Raw genomic sequence first — 19,168 nt, 5'->3', positions numbered from 1 at the left:
GAGAAATGGAGGAGGGTATGCTAAGGTCGGGAGTTTGTGTCTGCAAAGAAGAAGCTGGCCAACTGCTTGAATACCCATGCCGCCCCGGCCCGAGCCGAGGTCACCAAGCAGGGTTCTCAAGCACACTGTAGCTATTGCTACCTTTGCCACCCAGAGCTGAATCGTGGCTCCTCTGGAACTAGATAAATAAGCCAAATTAGTTAAATGTGTTCTGGATCAACCTGATCGCCCCGCAAGTCTGGAGAGAAACAACCGAGATCTCTCCGTGGAGCTGCAGCTTCCGGTTCATGGTTCGTCCTAACCCATGAGAAACAGAGGTATCAGGAGAACCCCAGTTCCGGGTACCGGGAATAGTTCCGGTTCCTCACAAACTCTGGGTCCGATCATTCCTCTGAGGACTTTTTATTTTTTATTTCATCATCATAAGGGAGGCGCTAACTTAGTTTTTTTGTTTGTTTGTTTGTTTTTTCCTGAGTTCTTTCTTTTAACTTCCTCGGGCTGGTGTTCCTGATTTCTGCTCTCTCTCTCTCTCTCTCTCTCTCTCTCTCTCTCTCTCTCTCTCTCTCTCTCTCTCTCTCTCTCCCTCCCTCCCTCCCTCCCTCCCTCCCTCCCTCTCTCTCTCTCTCTCTCTCTCTCTCTCTCTCTCATACAGAGACAGACAATGCTAAGCCAGTAAGAGCTCTTCCGTAATCCCCCTACCCCCAGACTTTCAGGGAAGAAAGGCTATGGGGAGAACTTTTGGGCGGCCATAGAAAAACTATTTTTCTTTAAGCACAGTCTAAAAGGCAATATTTCTCTTCCCTAGCACACAGGGCCCTCCATGAGCCATCTGTTTGCTGTTGACTTGCCATCCTGAGGGTGTCTGTCTTGTGTTCTTGGCCTAGTCTGGGAAGCATCATGTGGAAGGCAGAGATCTAAAAGTCTCAGTACTGAGCTGAGTCCTGAGTTCACATGGAGATGCGAGGCTGGGCTTCACCTCACCCCTGCCCTACCCACCCCTATCACCTTCCACCACCACCACCACACACACACACCCCCCCCATCACAGTCTCATACTGTATGTACTCTGTCCTTTGAAAGGTCCCAGCAAGAGGCGGTTCCAGCAGCTAATTGCCCAGGTCTCTGAGAACTGACATTACAGCAGGGCCTTCACAAGCCCCAACCCCTCCCCCCCGCCAGCTTCCTTCCTGGATGATTTTCTTTATCTGCTCAAGGAAGAAAGGATGAATTCCAACTTCAATAATGAAAACCCTCTCTTCTTTGCCAGCATCCCATCCCCCTCCCCTCTCCCCCCCCCAAAAAAAATCTCACTTTCATGTCGTTTCCCATCTTGAAGCTCTGTCAGTTGTTTTAAAACAACTGTTTTAAAACATGTCTCCTGTCATAAATAAAATCGTCATTATGCATTTTGACGGCAGTGGAGAGAATTTCACAGCATAGATAGAGGACAGACCAGTGAGAGCCTGTTCAACTCTGGTGTTGCCTGGGAAGAAAGGGCCTTATTCCTCGCAGCTTTTAACTACTGTGGCTTTTCTACTCCGGCTGTTGGGATGGTTTAGATATGGTTTATTGTCTTCAGATATGGTTTATTGTTTATTGCTGGGAATTGGATGCTCAGTGTGATAACGCTAAAAATCAATAGAACCTTTAAGATCTGGGAGCTAATAGAAGGTTATTGGGGCTGTAGGATTAGACCAGATTCGTGTAGTTTTCATGGGTTCCAAGTCTTTCTTGGCTTCCGGTATAACCATGTGCTCTCTCCTTCAATCTCATGCATATCACTGTCATGATGTCTTACAGCAAGGGAGAGAGACATAGAAAGACAAAACAGAGCCAAGCCATTTAGCCTCTGAACCTCTATACTATGGGCTCAATGAACCTCATTTCAGTATGAGCTACCTAGCCTCAAATATTTCATTACAGTTACAGGACATGGACTACAGCTGTTTGTAGGCTCATTTAGTTTCCAATCATTTGCACTTAGTTTATTTAAGGAAATTGACAAGAAAAACAAAGACAGTTTAACATAGCAGATCTTGACGGGCACCTGAAGGCACCTAAACAAGTTCTCTAGCATGTCAGGATGACAGATCCGAGAGGTGTACTCAGTAGGATCTTGAGTTCTTGATGGAACTTTATTTTAGGCACCCTGGAGTTAAATCTACCCAGAGACCCTAACTGTGCCTTTTCTACCGTAACGGTCACTCACAAAGTATGAGCTTTGGTGCAGTGACTCTGGGAGAATCAGGACTATAACTGAAGGTTAGTAACAAGACAAAGGACAAAGTTGAGTCTGAGTGATCTTCCTTCTTCGGCTTCCCATGAACCCACTCACATACATACAAACGCAGGCTGAATGTAAATCACACATTTAAATATCCATCAGTCCGGAGGAAACTCGTTGAATAAACTCGGGCACACCACATAACACTGCCACGAAAGACAGTGGGGGGATTAAGTAAGACACAGCCACTCATTGCAAGAGCTCTAAAATACATCACTTTTTTAAAATGCTCAGAATAGCTTGTGTACTGTGTTCCGTTTGTGTATAAGGGTGGAAGGGCAAATAGATACATATTTGCTATCATAGCCTTCAAGTTCTGAGGAGGAAGCAAATGTCTGTCTTCACACTTCTGCTTACTTCAGGATGTGGTGTTATGGGCATGCCCTTCATTGTGAATAAAAATAATTAATTAATTAATTAGTTAATTAATTAATTAAAAAAAACTTTTTTTCAACAAAAAGGAAGTGTAAGTCACTTTTTAAAAAAATAAGCACGCATACCGGTTCTGCATGGCCTCTCTACTTTGATAAAGGTTTGGTGGAGCCCCAACTCCTCCAGTCCTCCAGGCAGAAGCTGGAAGAGAGAGTGGGCATCAAAATCAATACTCCTTGAAATTTTCCGACATCTTTCAGTTCATCTTTATTGGATACTAGTTGCAATAATCAAGGCATTGTCTAAGAAATTCTAGTTTTGTTCATGTTTTTTTTTTTCATTTTTTGAGTTATGATCTTGGACTATAGCCCAGGCCAGCCTCGAACTCATGACTGTCTGACCTCTGAATGCCAGGATTTCAGGTGTCCACTTGGCATTCATTTTTTAAAGCATGTTTACATAATTGTGTTTGGGACTGCATGGCTTAGATGGCTTAGGAAGGGGCACACTGAGCAAATTTGGAAGAGAGATCACACAAATACCATTACCTTCATGGCTAGATCTCACGAGAAAGGTCAAAAACAGGTGACATCAGCTCTGCGGAACTGACATGCTCACAGATGGTCACCCACCCAGATCTCCCCAGGGCATGGGTTCCTGTTGACTCCAGTTGTTAACTCAGCATATGGAAGAAGAATGAGGAGACCCCATGGTCCCTGCCTCCCACTGCAGAGTCTTTTCATGGTCCACGACTCTCCTTGTGTATAAGTGACCAATGCCCAAGCGTACCAAGTATGATGTCTGCATCCCAGATGTTGTTCAATCAATGCTAGGGGAAATATGAACTCCCCTTTGAGTTACCAGGCACACACTTATCAACCCAGTACTTCGGATGCTGAGGGAAGGCAGTCGGGCCACCCTGGGCTACATAAGAAAATTCCAGGCCAGCCTAGACTTTATAGCAAGATGCATGTGTACTTAATGAGAGTGGTAGTTCTCCGTCATTGTGATCCAAACAAAACAACAAAGACAACAAAAACCAAGCAAGCAAACAAACAAACAAACAAAGAGTGAAAGATTTATTTTGAAGCCGTATGGCTTCCATACATACTGTCTCTGTTCCTTCACTCTGGACTTGAAGTAAGACCAAACATCACAGCAGAAAAAATGAGGCACAACAAAGCCACTGCCCTCATGGTAGCCAGAGAATGGAGTGAGCAAGTAATGGAGTAGAAACATGGTACCCCTTTTAGAGTGAGTGTCCAGAAACCTGTTCTCTCCAGCTAAGCTCCACCTCCTAGTCTCCTCCACCATCTGAAAACGCCATAGAATTGGGAATTCATCGTCTGAAGAAACCATTGATTAGGGATAGGGACATGAGGCTTAGGGATTAAGAACACTTGTTGCTCTTGCAGAGGACCTCAGTTCAGTTCTCAGCACCCACCCACACAGGGTGACTCACAACCACCCAGTTCCAGGGCATCTGACATCCTCTTCCAGCCTCTGTGGGCACCTAAACTCACACGCACACATGTGCACACGCACACTCGCGAGCTCTCACACACACACAGTTTTAAATGTTTTTATTAAAGTTGTAGTCTTCATAATCTAGTCTCTACCCAAAAGGTCAGCACTGAACACTACCTTGGGGACCAACCCTTCAGCACATGAGTCTTTAAAACCATTTCATATTCAAACTACAGTAGACATTTAGCAGGAGTTAAGATCGGGCAGGCTGCCTCATGTTTTTCTGCTGTTGTTTATATAAGAGCACGTGATGCTCAAGGGCAAGGTCTGCGATCCCTGAGATACTGGACGTGCATCAGAGAGATGGGAGCCTGGGTCCCATCCCACACAATTGTCTGCCTTTATCCTCTGGGGACTACCTCAGGCCCACACCTATCAAGTGGTCAATAAATAGTCATTGGGAGGATGATTCATTGAATTAATCAGACCAATCCAATTAAACGGGTAAATGAATGTTTCCTTTGCTTCTTTCTGGGCCTCAGTTTCCTTGCTACCCTTGTGTTCATTTCTCAAGATGAAGGGAAGTCCCAATGGGCATGTGCAACTCTCTAGAAAATTATGAAAGCAATTCGTTTTCGGTGTGTCTTGTTGGATCCCCCCCCCTCACACCTTGAGCAAATTTCTCCCCGTTCAGTTCTGCCTTTGCAGGCAGCCTAGGAACCGCATACCTGTCCTGTATTATCAGGTCTACCACCTCCTGGATGGATAATCTGGTAAATTGCCTAACCTCTCTGGGTCTTAGTATATCACCTATAAGATAGGCACAACGGTAGTACCCACTGATTGATTTATTGCAAGAAATAAATGAATTAGCGCCTACCAGGTGCTCAGAGCAACATCTGGCATCCAATAAATGCTCAGTAAACATACGTCCTATATGCAGCCCTTAGTGCTGTCTCCACTGAAGTGTGGGCTGCTAAGGAAGGTGAGATAAAACCCCAGCAAGACTTACAGCTTAAGAGAGAAGTTTCAGGGCTAAGGAATTGAGTGATTTTCTAACCTCTGCAAGACCCTAATTCCGATCCCCAACATCAGGGAGTTTCCTCAGAAACATATAGACCTAAATGGATGAAAGTAATCAAAGATGAATGACCAGGCTGATGTATGGGGGCAGAACAAGCAAGGGAGGCTGACTTCAAAAGCACACCTACCCTACTACATCCCCCCTGACCCTGGTCTGTGTGGCTCCCTGGGGCTGATGGGAGATAAGGAGAAAACACTTCTTCAAAGAGCCCTGCTCAAAGGCCTGAATCAAAAGGACAGGCCTGAAGATAAGCTGTGGTCTACATTTCCTTCTGTCCTTCTTCCCTCCACTGCTCTAAAGGGAATTCCTGGGGGAGGAAAAGGAGTTAATTCCTCCTCCTTTTATCAGGAGCTACCACCACCACACCCCCACACACACACCCCATGCACGGAGCAATGGAGGTGAATAGATCATCAACAGGAAGGAGTGAAGAAAAACCCACTGTGCGCCCACTCCCATCAATGTTTACTGGGTAGCGTTTAAACCCTCCCTTCAGCTCTTAAAACCTATGCCTTCATCTGTCACAAGGGCTAATGAAACCTGCCCAGAATAACTCTGAACTTCGTTGTAAGCAGAAGAACACAAAAACTCACTTGGGGAGCAGAGATATGACTCAGTGGGTAAAGGCGCTTGAAGGCATGCCTAACCACCTGAGTCTGAGGTTCGGGGCCCACATGACAGAGGGAGACAGCCAATTCCTACAGTCTCCTCTGACCTCCACCCACAAACTCCTCAAGTGCAGTCTCTCTCTCTCTCTCTCTCTCTCTCTCTCTCTCTCTCTCTCTCTCTCTCTCTCTCTCTCTCTCAAACACACACACACACACACACACACACACACACACGACTTGAGAGGCTAAGGCTGGAGGGTTGTTGAGTTCAAGGCCAGTCTGGATTATAAAGCAAGATCCTGCTTCCCATAATTGCATGTTTGGGGAAGGGGAGAGTCCTTTTATGTGGATATATATATATCATACACACATACATACATACGACCATATGTGCGTTTGTGTGTGTGTGTGTGTAGTCATCACTTTGTAAACTCCAGTTGTCTACCTTAAATTCTTCATGATACATTGAGATGAGCTATGAATAAACATATAAACATGTGCACATGTAAAACTGACCTATGCATTTAGGGCTGGGGTTACGGCTCAGAGATCTTGCCAGCTATGAGTGGGGCCCTAGGTTTGATTCCTATCACCAGAAGGAAAAGATTGAAATAAGAGAGGAGGAGAACAGACGAAGTTAGGTAAAGGAGAAGGAAGGGGAGGTGGATCAGACAAAAAAGAAGCCGGGCTAGAGAGGAAAGAAATGACCGGGTACTTAGTGCACTGGACCTTAGGCAACTGCTTAACCTTTCCGGGCTCCTTTGTGATAAAGGCTAACCCACTTTCTGGGGTTCTACAGGAACGAACTGAGACAGTGGGTACAAAGTATCAAACTGTGTGAGCCTTGACCCTCAAACACTGCTGGAAAGTAAGAATACTGCGGGGAGAAAAACAGCCTTATCCACAGTCCCGTGGGAGACAAGACAAAGCCCTGAGATACCTGCAGAGACAGACCTCTGAGCCCCTTCCATGACAGGCAAGTCTTTCTGCCAGACTGGCTGGCCTGGCTCTTGCCAGTTCATTGCTGCCAGTCCTTAGTGACCCTGCCATGCCCCAGGCAGTGTCTGAAGCCTGGGGTGGGGCAGCTGAGGAAATGCCTCCAGAGCCCAGTTCACTGTGCTAACTCGGGGCTTGTGGCCAACGCGGTAATTGCCAGCTGCTGAAAGATATTAAACGAAGGGAAGGAAAACCAAGTTCTCTACAAGACAGACTTCTCGGAGTTCTTACAGCTTGTAAAAAAAAAAAAAATGTAAATAGTTACCCAGTGAGATATTATTTCATGTTGTTACCGCTAGGGTTCGAGTATTATGCATGAGGTGATCATTCAGGCAATTCCGCCCCAGCAAGGAGTGAAAAGTGCCCATTACCCCCTTACAACAAATCTACCACCTCCTGCTCTCCACCTGACTCAGGCGTTTTTTTTCCTGGGTGGCAAATTCTATGTAAATTGAAGTCTGTGAAAAAAAAATCTATAAATATCCACAATTTTCTAAAGGCTTTTTTTCCCCAATAGCTTTTGAGGGGCATTTTTTTTTTCTTAAGATAAATTGGACTGGAGCCTGGAGGAAGGTCTGCTACCAGTTCCGTGGAATTCCCAGTCTAGGCTGAGATCTTCGGGATCCAGACGTTGATGGGTGACATGCTCAGCACATAACTCTGCAGAGCAATTTTCCCACGAGGCAGACAGGACAGGATAGCCCAGCCATGGTTTACCTGGGATTCTCTTTGTCTCAACACTCCACATGGGACGGCCACTCTTAGATTTTATGCATGGGAAAAACCAAAGCATATGGGGGAAAGGCAATGTGCCCAGGGTCACTGCAGGCCTTAAAGGCCTGGCTGTCAGTGACCTGACTCCATAAACTTCAGGAACTTCGGGTCAATAACAAACTCATTCCTCCCTCTCAGCTCTAGCTGGGCTGCTTACGGTGTCCAATATTATGCAAAGCGTTGCATAAAATCACAGGTGCTTGTCATTCCTGCTAGGGAGATCATGAGTTCTAACACAGGCTGAGCTACATACTGAGACCCTGCGTGGTAGACAGAAAAAGGAATGACTAGCAGGAAGGTCATTCCTTTGCTGCAGTGTCATAGAAACAGCTTCCAGTAGCTTTAACCCTGTCCTGCGTAACCCACTGCTCCCCATTCCCAGGGCAACCAGTGGAAGGCTGACAAATAAGGTCTCGTGCATCTGCCACACTTCTGCAAGGGAAGGACTTGAGCTGAGTGCCCTGCGCTGCAACATTTTACATGGGTTTTTTTTCAACCACATTCCTAACACAATGCTCTGCCCACAGCTGGTCCTCAGTAAACACGGTCTGGGTTGATTAATGAGTCATGTTCTCTCCCAGGTGGCAGCCCATTCCTTTGAAAACTGAACTTCCTTTCAGGCGGCTGAGGCCCAGGGTAGTGCTCTGTATGGGGTAACAATTTTGCTAAGTAAATGTCAAATAGTAATCTCAATAATCATCTGCAAGTGTTTTAATTAGGCCTTGGGCCTAGCTCAGTATGGTTTTTCCCCCATTTTTCTTTCAGAAGAAAACTGGATAGACCCAGTCAAAGAAAGTCTCCTGTCCTTACCAGTACCCCAAAGTGTGTGCCCTGCTGGGGGGTTCCTGCATACTGTCCAGGAGCAAGAAGCAGGTCTGGCCTGGCCAGCATGCTACCTGGCATCGTTAGCCCTGTCCATAATAAAACCACAGTGAGCTGAGAAAATGGAGTTTCTCAAAGGGACAATGTGTCTTTCCGTGGGGGAAATCCCCTATGCAGCCTGGACACCCTGTCTGCATCCTTTCTCCCGTTTGTTCATTTGACATCTTTCTACTTTCCAAAAACAATACTCCACCATCCTTTCTGTGGCCTCCTGTCCTCTCTTCCCACCCACATTCCTAAGTGTCTACTCTTTCCCTCCAACTTATTCCCCATTAATCATTTCTAGCACACATCTGCTCTGCTCCTAGAAGGGTTTCTAGGCTCACTCTCCCAGCTGGACTGGGAGATTATATATCAATAACCAAGGAGACTTTCATCTCTGTCTCCAAACTCTCCCTTCTTCATAGTCCTTCCTCCAACATATCCACAAAGACCATCCCTTCGACAGACTCTCTTCTGATCTTTCTCCCAAAGGCCAAAGGACTGGCTATGCTGAAGTAACCCTGCAGTAAACTTTGCTTGGGGGTTGGGGGTTGGAGGAATAGGGACTCACTCTGTAGCATGAGCTAGACTGGAACTCACTAGGTATGCTAAGCTGGTCTCAAATTCATCATGGGACCCTCCTGCCTCAGCGTCCTGGGTGCTGTGTTTACAAGTCTGAGGCTCCATACCCAGCCTGGAGTAGAATTTTAAAAATAAGTGTTCACGGTGATCATGAGGTCAGAATGTACAGGCTGGCAACAGCAGAGCTCTTGGGAGCTAGGGGAGGGAGTAAATCCTTGCTCCATAAAATAAATGAGAAGCTCCTCCTCTCTTCTGTTCACAAGCCCCTCCTACTGCAATATGGGCCATATCTTCAGAGTCATTCTCTGGTCATTCGTTTTCAACTCATTTTGTAAGATCTAAAGAAGAGGGAGGGGACAAATTTCTAAGAGACCTATTCATATTTATTTATCAAACCTTTTGGACCCAGGGAGAGTTTGAGTTTTTTGTATAAGTGGTGAGACCTTGAAAGCTGCCTTCCGTCCGAACTCTCTCGTGAGCATCATAAAGTTTATGATCGTTCTATGAGTAGTTATTGCTGTCACTTTGAAGATCCCTTTGAAATCTCTTGTTCTCACATCGTCTTGAGTCATTGGTACCAGAATCAGGGAACAAACGGTGGGTCAGCACCACACAGGCTGAACCAGACAAAGACAATACAAAGACAGAACTTGACGGTCAGAGTGACTGACAAATCACAACTGGAGAGTGATATTCAAAAGGACCGGGAGACACCAGCGCGCCTCCACTGGCCACTAAGGGCATGCAAAAGTGGTCAATCCAGAGCTGGGACAAAAAGGACCATTCTCAGCTGATTGAGCCAAGGATCTAGAACTTTATGGTCAGGTCCATGACTGGGTAAAAATCTCTACCAAGTGTAAATACATACTTTTTCCGGAAGACTTGGGGGAATCCAAGAGAGTACTGTTATTATCAATAAAAGGGTTTTATTTCGAAATTTCCCTGAGGGAAAACCAATAGAGCAGTCTCTGGAGTTTGAGTGACCCTGCAGTGCTAAGACCCACCCCTCCCTCCTCTAGGATATGGGCCTCTACTTTGATGCTACTCCTAACCACGTCGCCGCCAAACAGCAGCTCGTCACAGCACCGTGAGGTAGCTTTATGACTTTAAACGGGACAAGAACCCTGAAACACACCTAAACACGATCAATAATTCAGGGCGCCCCCGGGGCGTTCTGGGAGCTTTGAGGCAGCGCTCCCTGGCCAGGGAACCAACCTTCAGCCAAGCTTCACCTAGACCGTCTCTCCTGGAAGGGAGTCTTTCAATTTGCAGTCTGACCGGACAAGCTCAAAGTAGTTGGAAGGGTTCAGGCAGCGCCCAGGGAATAGTGGATGCCCCCAAGGCTTCCGCGCTTCCAAGCGAACACATCCGGGAGAGGCCAATTAGGGGAAAGAGAACCGGCCTAAGCAGCTCGGAGAAGCGGCCGAGCTCCCGAGGCGTAGCCCGCCCCCAGGCGGCCCCGGGGAGAGTCTTGGATCCTTGGACCCGAGCAGGCGCCGTGCGTTCCCACCCCCGTCTCCACCCTAGACACTAGTGGGAAGCAGCCGGCAACCGGAGAGCCAGCGCGGAGGAGGGCGCAGAGCCCGTGTCCAGCAGTCCTATCCCTTGTGTGACCCGTTGGCTAGGGCAGCCGGGCACAACCCGCAAAGGGGAGCGGATCCAGCGCGCGGCGAAGGCCGGGAGGCGGCGACGGGTAGGGCGCTTTAAGACTCTCCCCGCCCACCGGCGGCGCCCGCCTCCGCCCTCCGCTCTCCCCGCCCCGGGGTCCGGGAGAGCGCTGCGATTGGGCGGGCGCGGCGATCCCTTTGAAGTGTGGCTGCGGATCGCGGCTATTTGACGTGCAGCTCGCGGAAGGCGAAGGTTTTTGTGTTGCTCGCCTAGGCTAGCGGCGGCGGCGGCGGCGGCAGCGGCGGCGGAGGTGGAGGAGGGGAGGCGGCACGGAGGCGCAGCGGCTGCTGCACGGCGTTCGACGCAGCGGAGCGAGCCCACCCGCCCCGGGAGCTCGCCTCCCGGAGCTTCCCCTCCCTCCCCGCCCCCCCAGCGGCGCTGCCTCCTCCAAATGAGCGATTCGCCCGCTGGATCTAACCCAAGGACACCCGAAAGCAGCGGCAGCGGCGGCAGCAGCGGCGGCGGCGGGAAGAGGCCGGCGGTGCCGGCAGTGGTGTCCCTCCTGCCCCCGGCGGACCCCCTGCGCCAGGCGAACCGGCTCCCTATCAGGGTCCTGAAGATGCTGAGCGCTCACACCGGTCACCTCCTGCACCCGGAGTACCTGCAACCGCTGTCCTCCACTCCCGTCAGCCCCATTGAGGTCAGTCTCCGGGCGCTGCCCACCCAGAACTGAACCCATTCCTCCACCCATGCTGGGCCCTTGGCTCTGCTCCCTGTCGCCTCACCCCCCCCCCCCCCCACCGCGCGCGCTCCGGTAGCTCAGTGCGACGCGAGGCCCGAAGCTGGCCACGCTGGCGGAGGTACGGAAGGCAGGAATCAGACCCCTCCAGGTTCTCCCTAGACTCCTTGGTGGAAGGTTTTTCGCCCAGTCGCCCTTTGGAACTGCGTGTTTTCTATCGGACTGGATTTGCTCTTGTGGTGTCCAGAGTCGTTTACTTTTCCTCTGGCCCCTTGGAGCCCTGTCCAAAGACCGCTCCTGGACCCCCCCCCCCTCGCCTCCACCCTGATTATTTCTCTTGGAAGCCACTCATGTCCCTCTGCATCTTTCCCGGCCTGTTGGGGCACAGTGCAGAAAACCAGGCACTCGCGATCCCGGGTCTTTCTTCATCCTACTTCTCTGGGTGTCCTCCCTGGGAGGGAGGGCGAGAGGGAGGGAAGGCGAGAGGGAGGGGCTACTCACAGGGCCAACTGCGGCTCTGCCTTTAGAAGGCGCCTCTCCCTGCTCTTACCCCGAGCGCCATCACCAGAAACCCGTCCCAAACGAAGTTCTCCCAAACTAAAGGCTTAAGTTTATCCCTGGGACAAAAAGATGAGAAATTAGCTGGAAAGGGGTGAATCGCCACCCCGATTACAGAGATGTCACCTTTAACCGGGAGGGCCGTTGTTGAGCCGTTTCTCCTGCGCGCCAGCGCCCATGACACGCTCAGGGACTAACCCACAAGGCCATTCTGCCCAGTTAGCTGCTCCGCCAGAGCCAGGCCCTCCTTGGGTGACCCTCTTCGCTAGGCCCCCGTCGCTTCCCCCCCCACCCCACCCCCAGTACTCGACTCTGACTCCCCGCGCGCTTAGTGGGTCTCCTCGTCTCACCCCCTTCTCGCTCCCCTTTGCCACTGTCTCCCGCAGCTGGACGCCAAGAAAAGTCCTCTGGCTCTGCTAGCCCAGACCTGCTCGCAGATCGGCAAGCCCGACCCGCCGCCCTCGTCCAAGCTCAACTCCGTAGCGGCGGCGGCCAACGGGCTGGGATCCGAGAAAGACCCGAGCCGCTCCGCCCCCGGCGCCGCCTCCGCGGCCGCGGCGCTCAAGCAGCTGGGGGACTCGCCCGCCGAGGACAAGTCGAGCTTCAAGCCCTACTCCAAGGGCTCGGGCGGCGGCGACTCCCGTAAAGACAGCGGCTCCTCGTCCGTGTCCTCCACCACCTCTTCGTCCTCCTCGTCCCCCGGAGACAAGGCGGGCTTCAGGGTCCCCAGCGCCGCCTGCCCTCCCTTTCCCCCGCATGGAGCAGCGGTCTCCACCTCGTCAAACTCGTCGTCGCCGGGCGGCTCCCGCGGAGGTTCCCCGCAGCACTCAGACTGCAAGAACGGCAGCGGCGGCGGGGAACTGGACAAGAAAGACCAGGAAGCCAAACCCAGTCCCGAGCCGGCCTCTGGGAGCCGAGGCAGCAGCGGGGACTCGGCTCACGGTGGCCCGGAGGCCACCGCATCAGGGCGCAAGTCCGAGCCGCCCTCCGCCCTGGTGGGGGCGGGCCACGTGGCTCCAGTGTCACCCTACAAGCCGGGCCACTCGGTGTTCCCACTACCGCCCTCCAGCATCGGTTACCACGGCTCCATCGTGGGCGCCTACGCCGGCTACCCGTCTCAGTTCGTGCCTGGCCTGGATCCTAGCAAGTCTGGTTTAGTGGGAGGTCAGCTGTCCGGGGGCCTGGGCCTGCCACCCGGCAAGCCCCCCAGCTCCAGCCCGCTCACCGGAGCCTCCCCACCCTCCTTCCTGCAGGGATTATGCCGTGACCCCTACTGCCTAGGAGGCTACCACAGCGCCTCGCACCTCGGCGGCTCTAGCTGCTCCACTTGCAGCGCGCACGATCCGGCCGGGCCCAGCCTTAAGGCCAGTGGCTACCCTCTGGTGTACCCCGGGCACCCCTTGCAACCTGCGGCGCTCTCCTCGAGCGCCGCCCAGGCCGCGCTCCCGGGCCATCCTCTCTACACCTATGGCTTCATGCTGCAGAACGAACCGCTGCCACACAGCTGCAATTGGGTGGCGGCCAGCGGGCCCTGCGACAAGCGATTTGCCACTTCCGAGGAGCTGCTCAGCCATCTCCGGACTCACACAGCCCTGCCGGGCGCAGAGAAACTTCTGGCCGCCTACCCCGGGGCCTCGAGCTTGGGCAGCGCCGCGGCAGCGGCTGCAGCCGCCGCCTCTTGTCATCTGCATCTCCCCCCGCCCGCTGCCCCAGGCAGCCCCGGGTCGCTGTCTTTGCGGAGTCCACACACTTTGGGGCTAAGCCGATATCACCCCTATGGCAAGAGCCACTTATCTACAGCCGGGGGCCTAGCAGTGCCGTCCCTTCCCACAGCCGGACCCTACTACTCGCCATATGCACTGTATGGACAGAGACTAGCCTCCGCCTCGGCGCTTGGATACCAGTAACCACAGCTCTGGCCCCTCCCAGCCCTTCCCCGCCCTCCCCTTCCTCACACGTCCCACTGCCTTCGACGCTGCAACCTCCACTACCGCTAACCCCTACCAGGATCCAGCCCAGCCCCTCCCCCACCGGACTGTGTATTTATTTACTATAATGTTAGCTTACAAGCTGGGAATATAAGTTAATGACCACACGAGTCAATGGTATGCAAAAAGTCTCTCCCCAAATAATAATATTAACCACCCAGGTAACTCCATGACTCCCCCACCCCTCTCCCTTCTTTTTTTGTTTGTTTTTTCTTCTTTTTTTTTTTTAATTTTCTTCTTAGGTATATGTTTTAAGGTTTTGGGTTGTTTGGTTTGGACTGATTTGGTATTAAGGAATGAAGGGAGAGTTGGGGTCGCGCTACACTTTTAGTTTCTCCATTTTGGGAAGTCTCTTGCATGAGTCTTAACTGTTAAAACTGCATTTCTTCCCTTTTCCTTCCACCCTTTTTCATCTTATTTCCATGTGAGGTTTTAATTTTTTTTTCCTTTGTACAAAAAAAAATTTGTAACAATTTTGGAGGGGGGCCGAAGAGAGACAGCCTTGGTGGCTGGGGGTCTTGAGCTCTGATGAACCAGAATTCTTTTGCTCTGTGTGGTAGGTACTCCACAACACAGCCCCCTCCCTTCCCACATGAGCACTTGGTTCTAGGCCTGAGCCCTCGAGTCACTTCACAGCCTTTGACCCTCCAGGGTGCTCAACTCCGAAAGTCCCAGTGCCTCCAGCAGTGGGCTCAAAGGCCTCCAACTGAGCTTGCCCGTGTCTTCTACCCTCCTGGCCCCTCAGGGACCCACACCTGCCGGCCGGCCGACAGGGCACACATCCAATTAAATGTCTTAGGCCCCACTGGCACGAAATTGCTCTTTCTATTCTGTGAAGTGCTTTATCGTTACTATTTTTTTTCTCTCTCTCTCTCTGTAGTTGGGACTGTGACCCGTCCTTTCCCCTGTCAATGGGGGGCGGGGGGGGCTCGGAGATCCTTGATGGATCTCTCCAAAGCATACTAGTCCTCAGTCAGCGACCAGACGTCATTAGTAGCTCTGTTGGGGGCAGGCTGGGGACTCAGGGAGTCCTAGGATCACAGCACTCCCTTCGCCATGTCCCAGACCAGAGCCAGCAATCGCCAAAGCTGGCATTGGGTTTCCGTGGGTTCCTGCGGTGGCTAGGATTAAAGACTTAACACAAGTCTTCTCCCCAACACCTCCCCTCCCTCCCGGTCTTACGCAGCAGCGCCGGGGCTGCGGGGCCTCGGCCGCGGGGCCTCTTGTGGGGTGAACAGAGCTCTCCCTTGCTAAGACTATTTTGTTAATAAATGGAATACTTGGCTATATTCACACCGTGGTGTGTTTCTCTCTTGCTTCACCCATGGTCCCACTTCCAGACAGACACTAAGCAGATGCCCTTGTTTTGTTGAGGGTCTTTTTTTTCCTTGAAAGCTTTAGGATCTCCTTCTGAAACTGCGGTTAACCTTTCCTCTAGGAGGAGACTTAGACCAGTGTATTACAAATTACATAAAACCATCTTTACACCCCACCCCTTCCCCCAATTTAATTGTTTGGCTCCCAGGGATACTTCAAAGGCCTTGGCATTTCCTGGGGGCAAAGTGGAGCGAGGGCGCATGTGAAAGTGGATCCTCCACTGGGCGGGAATTCAAGGGCTACAGGATGAGAAAGGGAACCAGGAAGGAAGGCTAAAGCTGACTCCCACTGAAGCCTTATCCCAAGCCTGGCTGGAGGGTGAGCAGGGACGTGCCTCTGGCGCCATCTAGTGGCAACTAGGAGGTCTACAGGCTCAGAGGCCTCAACTTGTTCTAATCCGACGGTCACCTTTTGCAATCCCCAAGAATTAAGATTTGTACTTGGTGCTCCAGAGTAGTGGTGACTCTAAACGATCAAAGGGTAAACACGTGTCCAGAGGGCGGCTTCGTGAGACTTGGGGGGACTCTTCTCCCGATTCGGTGTTACCGAGTTAGGTCGTTTGCGAATCTGAAAGCTCGGAATCAGTTTGGTTTTGCTGAGGATTCTCAGCGATCTGACCTCTGGGAGCCAGATTCTGAGACCTGGTTTTCTAACCGATTTCACTCGATTCACCTGTGTCCTCTCGCAGTGGAGAACGGGTGCTGTTTAGCAGGGTGTGGGTCCAGTATGTGCCTACTGCGTGGAATACCCAGGTCTCCAGCCACCAACTGCCTAGTGCCAGCATGGACTGACTCCACTCCACTGGGGGACAGCCAAAGCAGCAGTGCAGCAGACCCTGGGTCGCCAGGTACACCAAGCACACACTGCCTGGGTGCGCCACATGGGTGCCACCAGGCTTTGGGTCTGTTGGTGCTGCTGTACTTTGCCCTCTTTGGGAGGGTAAACTACTTAAAACAGGTACTTTGTATCCTACAGTCTTCTGACGCTTGGTAGGCAAGAGTCCACAGCACAAGACAAAGTATGGGGTGCATTCTCTATCTAGATGTATCGAATGTTCACAAACTGAACCCCTGGGTTGAGGTCCCATGAAAGGCCACGCCTCTCTGGACTCTTCAGTACAAAGCGCGTGCATTGATGTGTCCCCAGATTTTTGTATCTGGGCAAAATTCTTCTGTCAGTTAAGAGCAAGTTGTTTTTGTTGTTCTTGTTTTTATCTCGTATCGGTGCTGGCCACTCACTGACTGCATGTCCCAGGGAAAATAGCCTGGGCTTCTTGGCATCCCTGGACTCCGGGGAGGACATGAATCCAGAACAGACTGTGACAAGCAGCAGTGAGAGTCACCCTGAGACCAGCCCCAGGAGGGCATGGGTAGTCAGCCTTGTTCAGTGGTACATTCTCCTATATACCTGAAATGCAGATCTCTCTCTCTCTCTCTCTCTCTCTCTCTCTCTCTCTCTCTCTCTCTCTCTCTCTCTCTCTCACACACACACACACACACACACACACACACACACACACACACATACACACACACACACACACTCACTCATTCACTCACTTTTTCTCTCTCTCCTTCTTTCGTTCTTTCTCTGTTGTTTCCTTTGCTGTTTATTGTTTCTTTCTCGGCTTCCCTTTTTTTTTTTTTCCCTGCAGACACTTCTATGCTTCTTTTCCAAAGCCTGTTAAAACCAATGGAAAGAGCTCCTTAACGTTTTTCTTTCACAGCTCTTCCTCCCTGGGAAGGGAGATGAAAAAAGATTCTTATCTCCTGCAGCTCGGGAGTCCTCTCTATACTGAAAGAAAGTTTTACTCACAGCTGCTGGACCTACACCTCTGGTGTGAGAAAACAAAGTACACTGGGAAATGACCTCACTTGGGACTAGGAAGGGTTAGCTAAACCTGGGTGAACTAACCTGCTCCAAAACACCATGGTAACCACAGAACTTTCTCAACTCATAAACTGAAAATTTTCCTAAGAAATTGCCCGTTGTAATTAGTTGGAGGAGAGTTTGTTACTTTGTTACTTCAATTGTTTTATTCCCACTAGTTGCCATTTTAATAGAAAAGAATTCTCCCCACCTCCAAGAGCTGCCCGTTTGTATATTCAATAATTATCTGGCAACTCCCATCTTGTATTTCTCTACCTCCTTTTCACCAACTATCTCTTCCTCCTCTTTCCCCTAATCTCCCCAGGTTCCAGAAATGGGACCTGTGTTCCCAGGACAGCAGAGTGGAAACTACAAAGCCAGAACCTGAGACAGTGGGCGTTCCTGGCTCCATGTCTTATTTTCACACTTCTTGTGGAGTTATTTTTGTGGCCCTGCAGAGAGAAGAGGAGAAGGAGGGGGAAGGCTGGCCCCCAGATACAGGCTTGACTCAAACAGAGTTGTGTTTTAGCCACCCCAACCTATCTTCTGCGAACTCCACCAATCACCACTGGTAGACAGCTCTAACTGCCTTCCCAGCCGGTCCTATTATACTGTATTCATATCAGAGCTGACTCCCTTCTGATGCATATCAGTGGTTGGGTAGAATCCGTCTTGCAATAATCCGGAGGCCTGTACTTTATTAATCATTCCGTAGAGGAAGCTGCACTCCAGTTTTCTGTTTGGTTCGGTTTCATTCATCCTGTCTTTTTACAGAATGGATGCTCGAGTGCATCCGATAATGTATGGTTTAATTTGGAGCACTATAGGCTTGAATTACCATTTTCATAATGTGCTGTGCATTAATGCGTTGCATCATTTATAAAGAGGGATGTGCTAGGTTTCAAACTTTCTCCTCAAAGCCAAAGTCACCTGAAGGAAGCAAAGCCCAGATCATGTCTCCTCATCCCCTCCCTCCTCCCTGAGCACCCCCTGCCTCCTCTGCAGGGCCAGAGCTCATAAGACCAACGTGACGGTTTCCATTCACATAATGCAGGTGGGTGTATAAGTTTGGGGGGGGGTGACTTGCACATGGCTGTGCTGGGCTGCCAAGGGCAGTACAAAGTGCCCCCTCATTATGGCCCAACAACAGCTTTGCAGTCAACCAGTTTGCATTTTTCAGAGACCTCCAGCGGATGGCTCTTGGTCGACCCTAATCCCAGTATTCCGTCTCCGATCGCTGTAATAACACCAGCTGTCTGTTACTCAAACTCTGAGTGAGGAGGAAAAAGCACTGATTATCCAAATACAGTCATTAAAGGGGAAATGTGTTTTTAGGACTGTCAGAGTGATTAATGAGGGCTAGCCGTCTTTGCAAATGCACTTGTTTAGTCTAACTGGCAGCTTGTATTTTCCTATTGATTTATTGCAGCCGTTGCCGGGCCTTGGTGTGTGCAAAGTCAGGGCACTTCACAACTGTGCCCTGTTTAAACAGGAAAAGCATGCACCATTTTGTTCAGGAAGGAGGGGACAGCCTAAAGTCTCTCTTCAGTGCAGCCTCCAGGGACGCAGACCAACAAAGAAGACATTAAAACCTGCAACCAAAGAGGGAAGGAAACGGTCTCCCCTTGGTCTTCCCAGTCATTTTGCTCCAAGGTCAGTGGAGAGGCACCAGGCCCCCTGGACAAAGCCTGCCCTATAGTAACCCTCAGCCCGCCCACGTTTCTCTTCCAGTGGCCAGAATCCAGCTGTCAGTCACTGGGTCAGAGGACAGGAAAGGACGCTGGCAGAGAAAGAACCAAGACGGGGAACAGAGGAGACCAGGAAGAAGTAAAAATAATAATAATGAGGAGGATGATGACAATGATAAAAACCAGAACTCACCAAACCCCCTGCGGCTCAGCAATGGGTGGTTATGCAGTGCACAGAGAGATGCCAACAGTTGGGGGCCAACTTTTAAAGAGAGACGGGGGGGCAGGGAAAGGGGACCACCAAAGCTAT

General features: G+C 50.8%; 1 protein-coding gene across 1 annotated transcript; it reads left to right on the top strand.

Moving 5' to 3' along the window:
- Positions 1–10,897: 10,897 nt before the first annotated feature.
- On the top strand, positions 10,898–15,217 carry ZNF703 (zinc finger protein 703). Its single transcript, XM_080929068.1, has 2 exons — positions 10,898–11,339; positions 12,323–15,217. The coding sequence occupies exons 1-2, from the start codon at positions 11,091–11,093 to the stop codon at positions 13,841–13,843; spliced, it is 1,770 nt and encodes a 589-aa protein (XP_080785194.1). The 5' UTR covers positions 10,898–11,090; the 3' UTR covers positions 13,844–15,217.
- Positions 15,218–19,168: the final 3,951 nt, after the last annotated feature.

Source organism: Micromys minutus (assembly GCF_963924665.1).
Source record: "Micromys minutus genome assembly, chromosome: 14".
In the NCBI taxonomy this organism is placed as follows: domain Eukaryota; kingdom Metazoa; phylum Chordata; class Mammalia; order Rodentia; family Muridae; genus Micromys; species Micromys minutus.
Note: the sequence above shows the minus strand (reverse complement) of the source record. Positions and strands in the feature narration are given on the sequence as shown.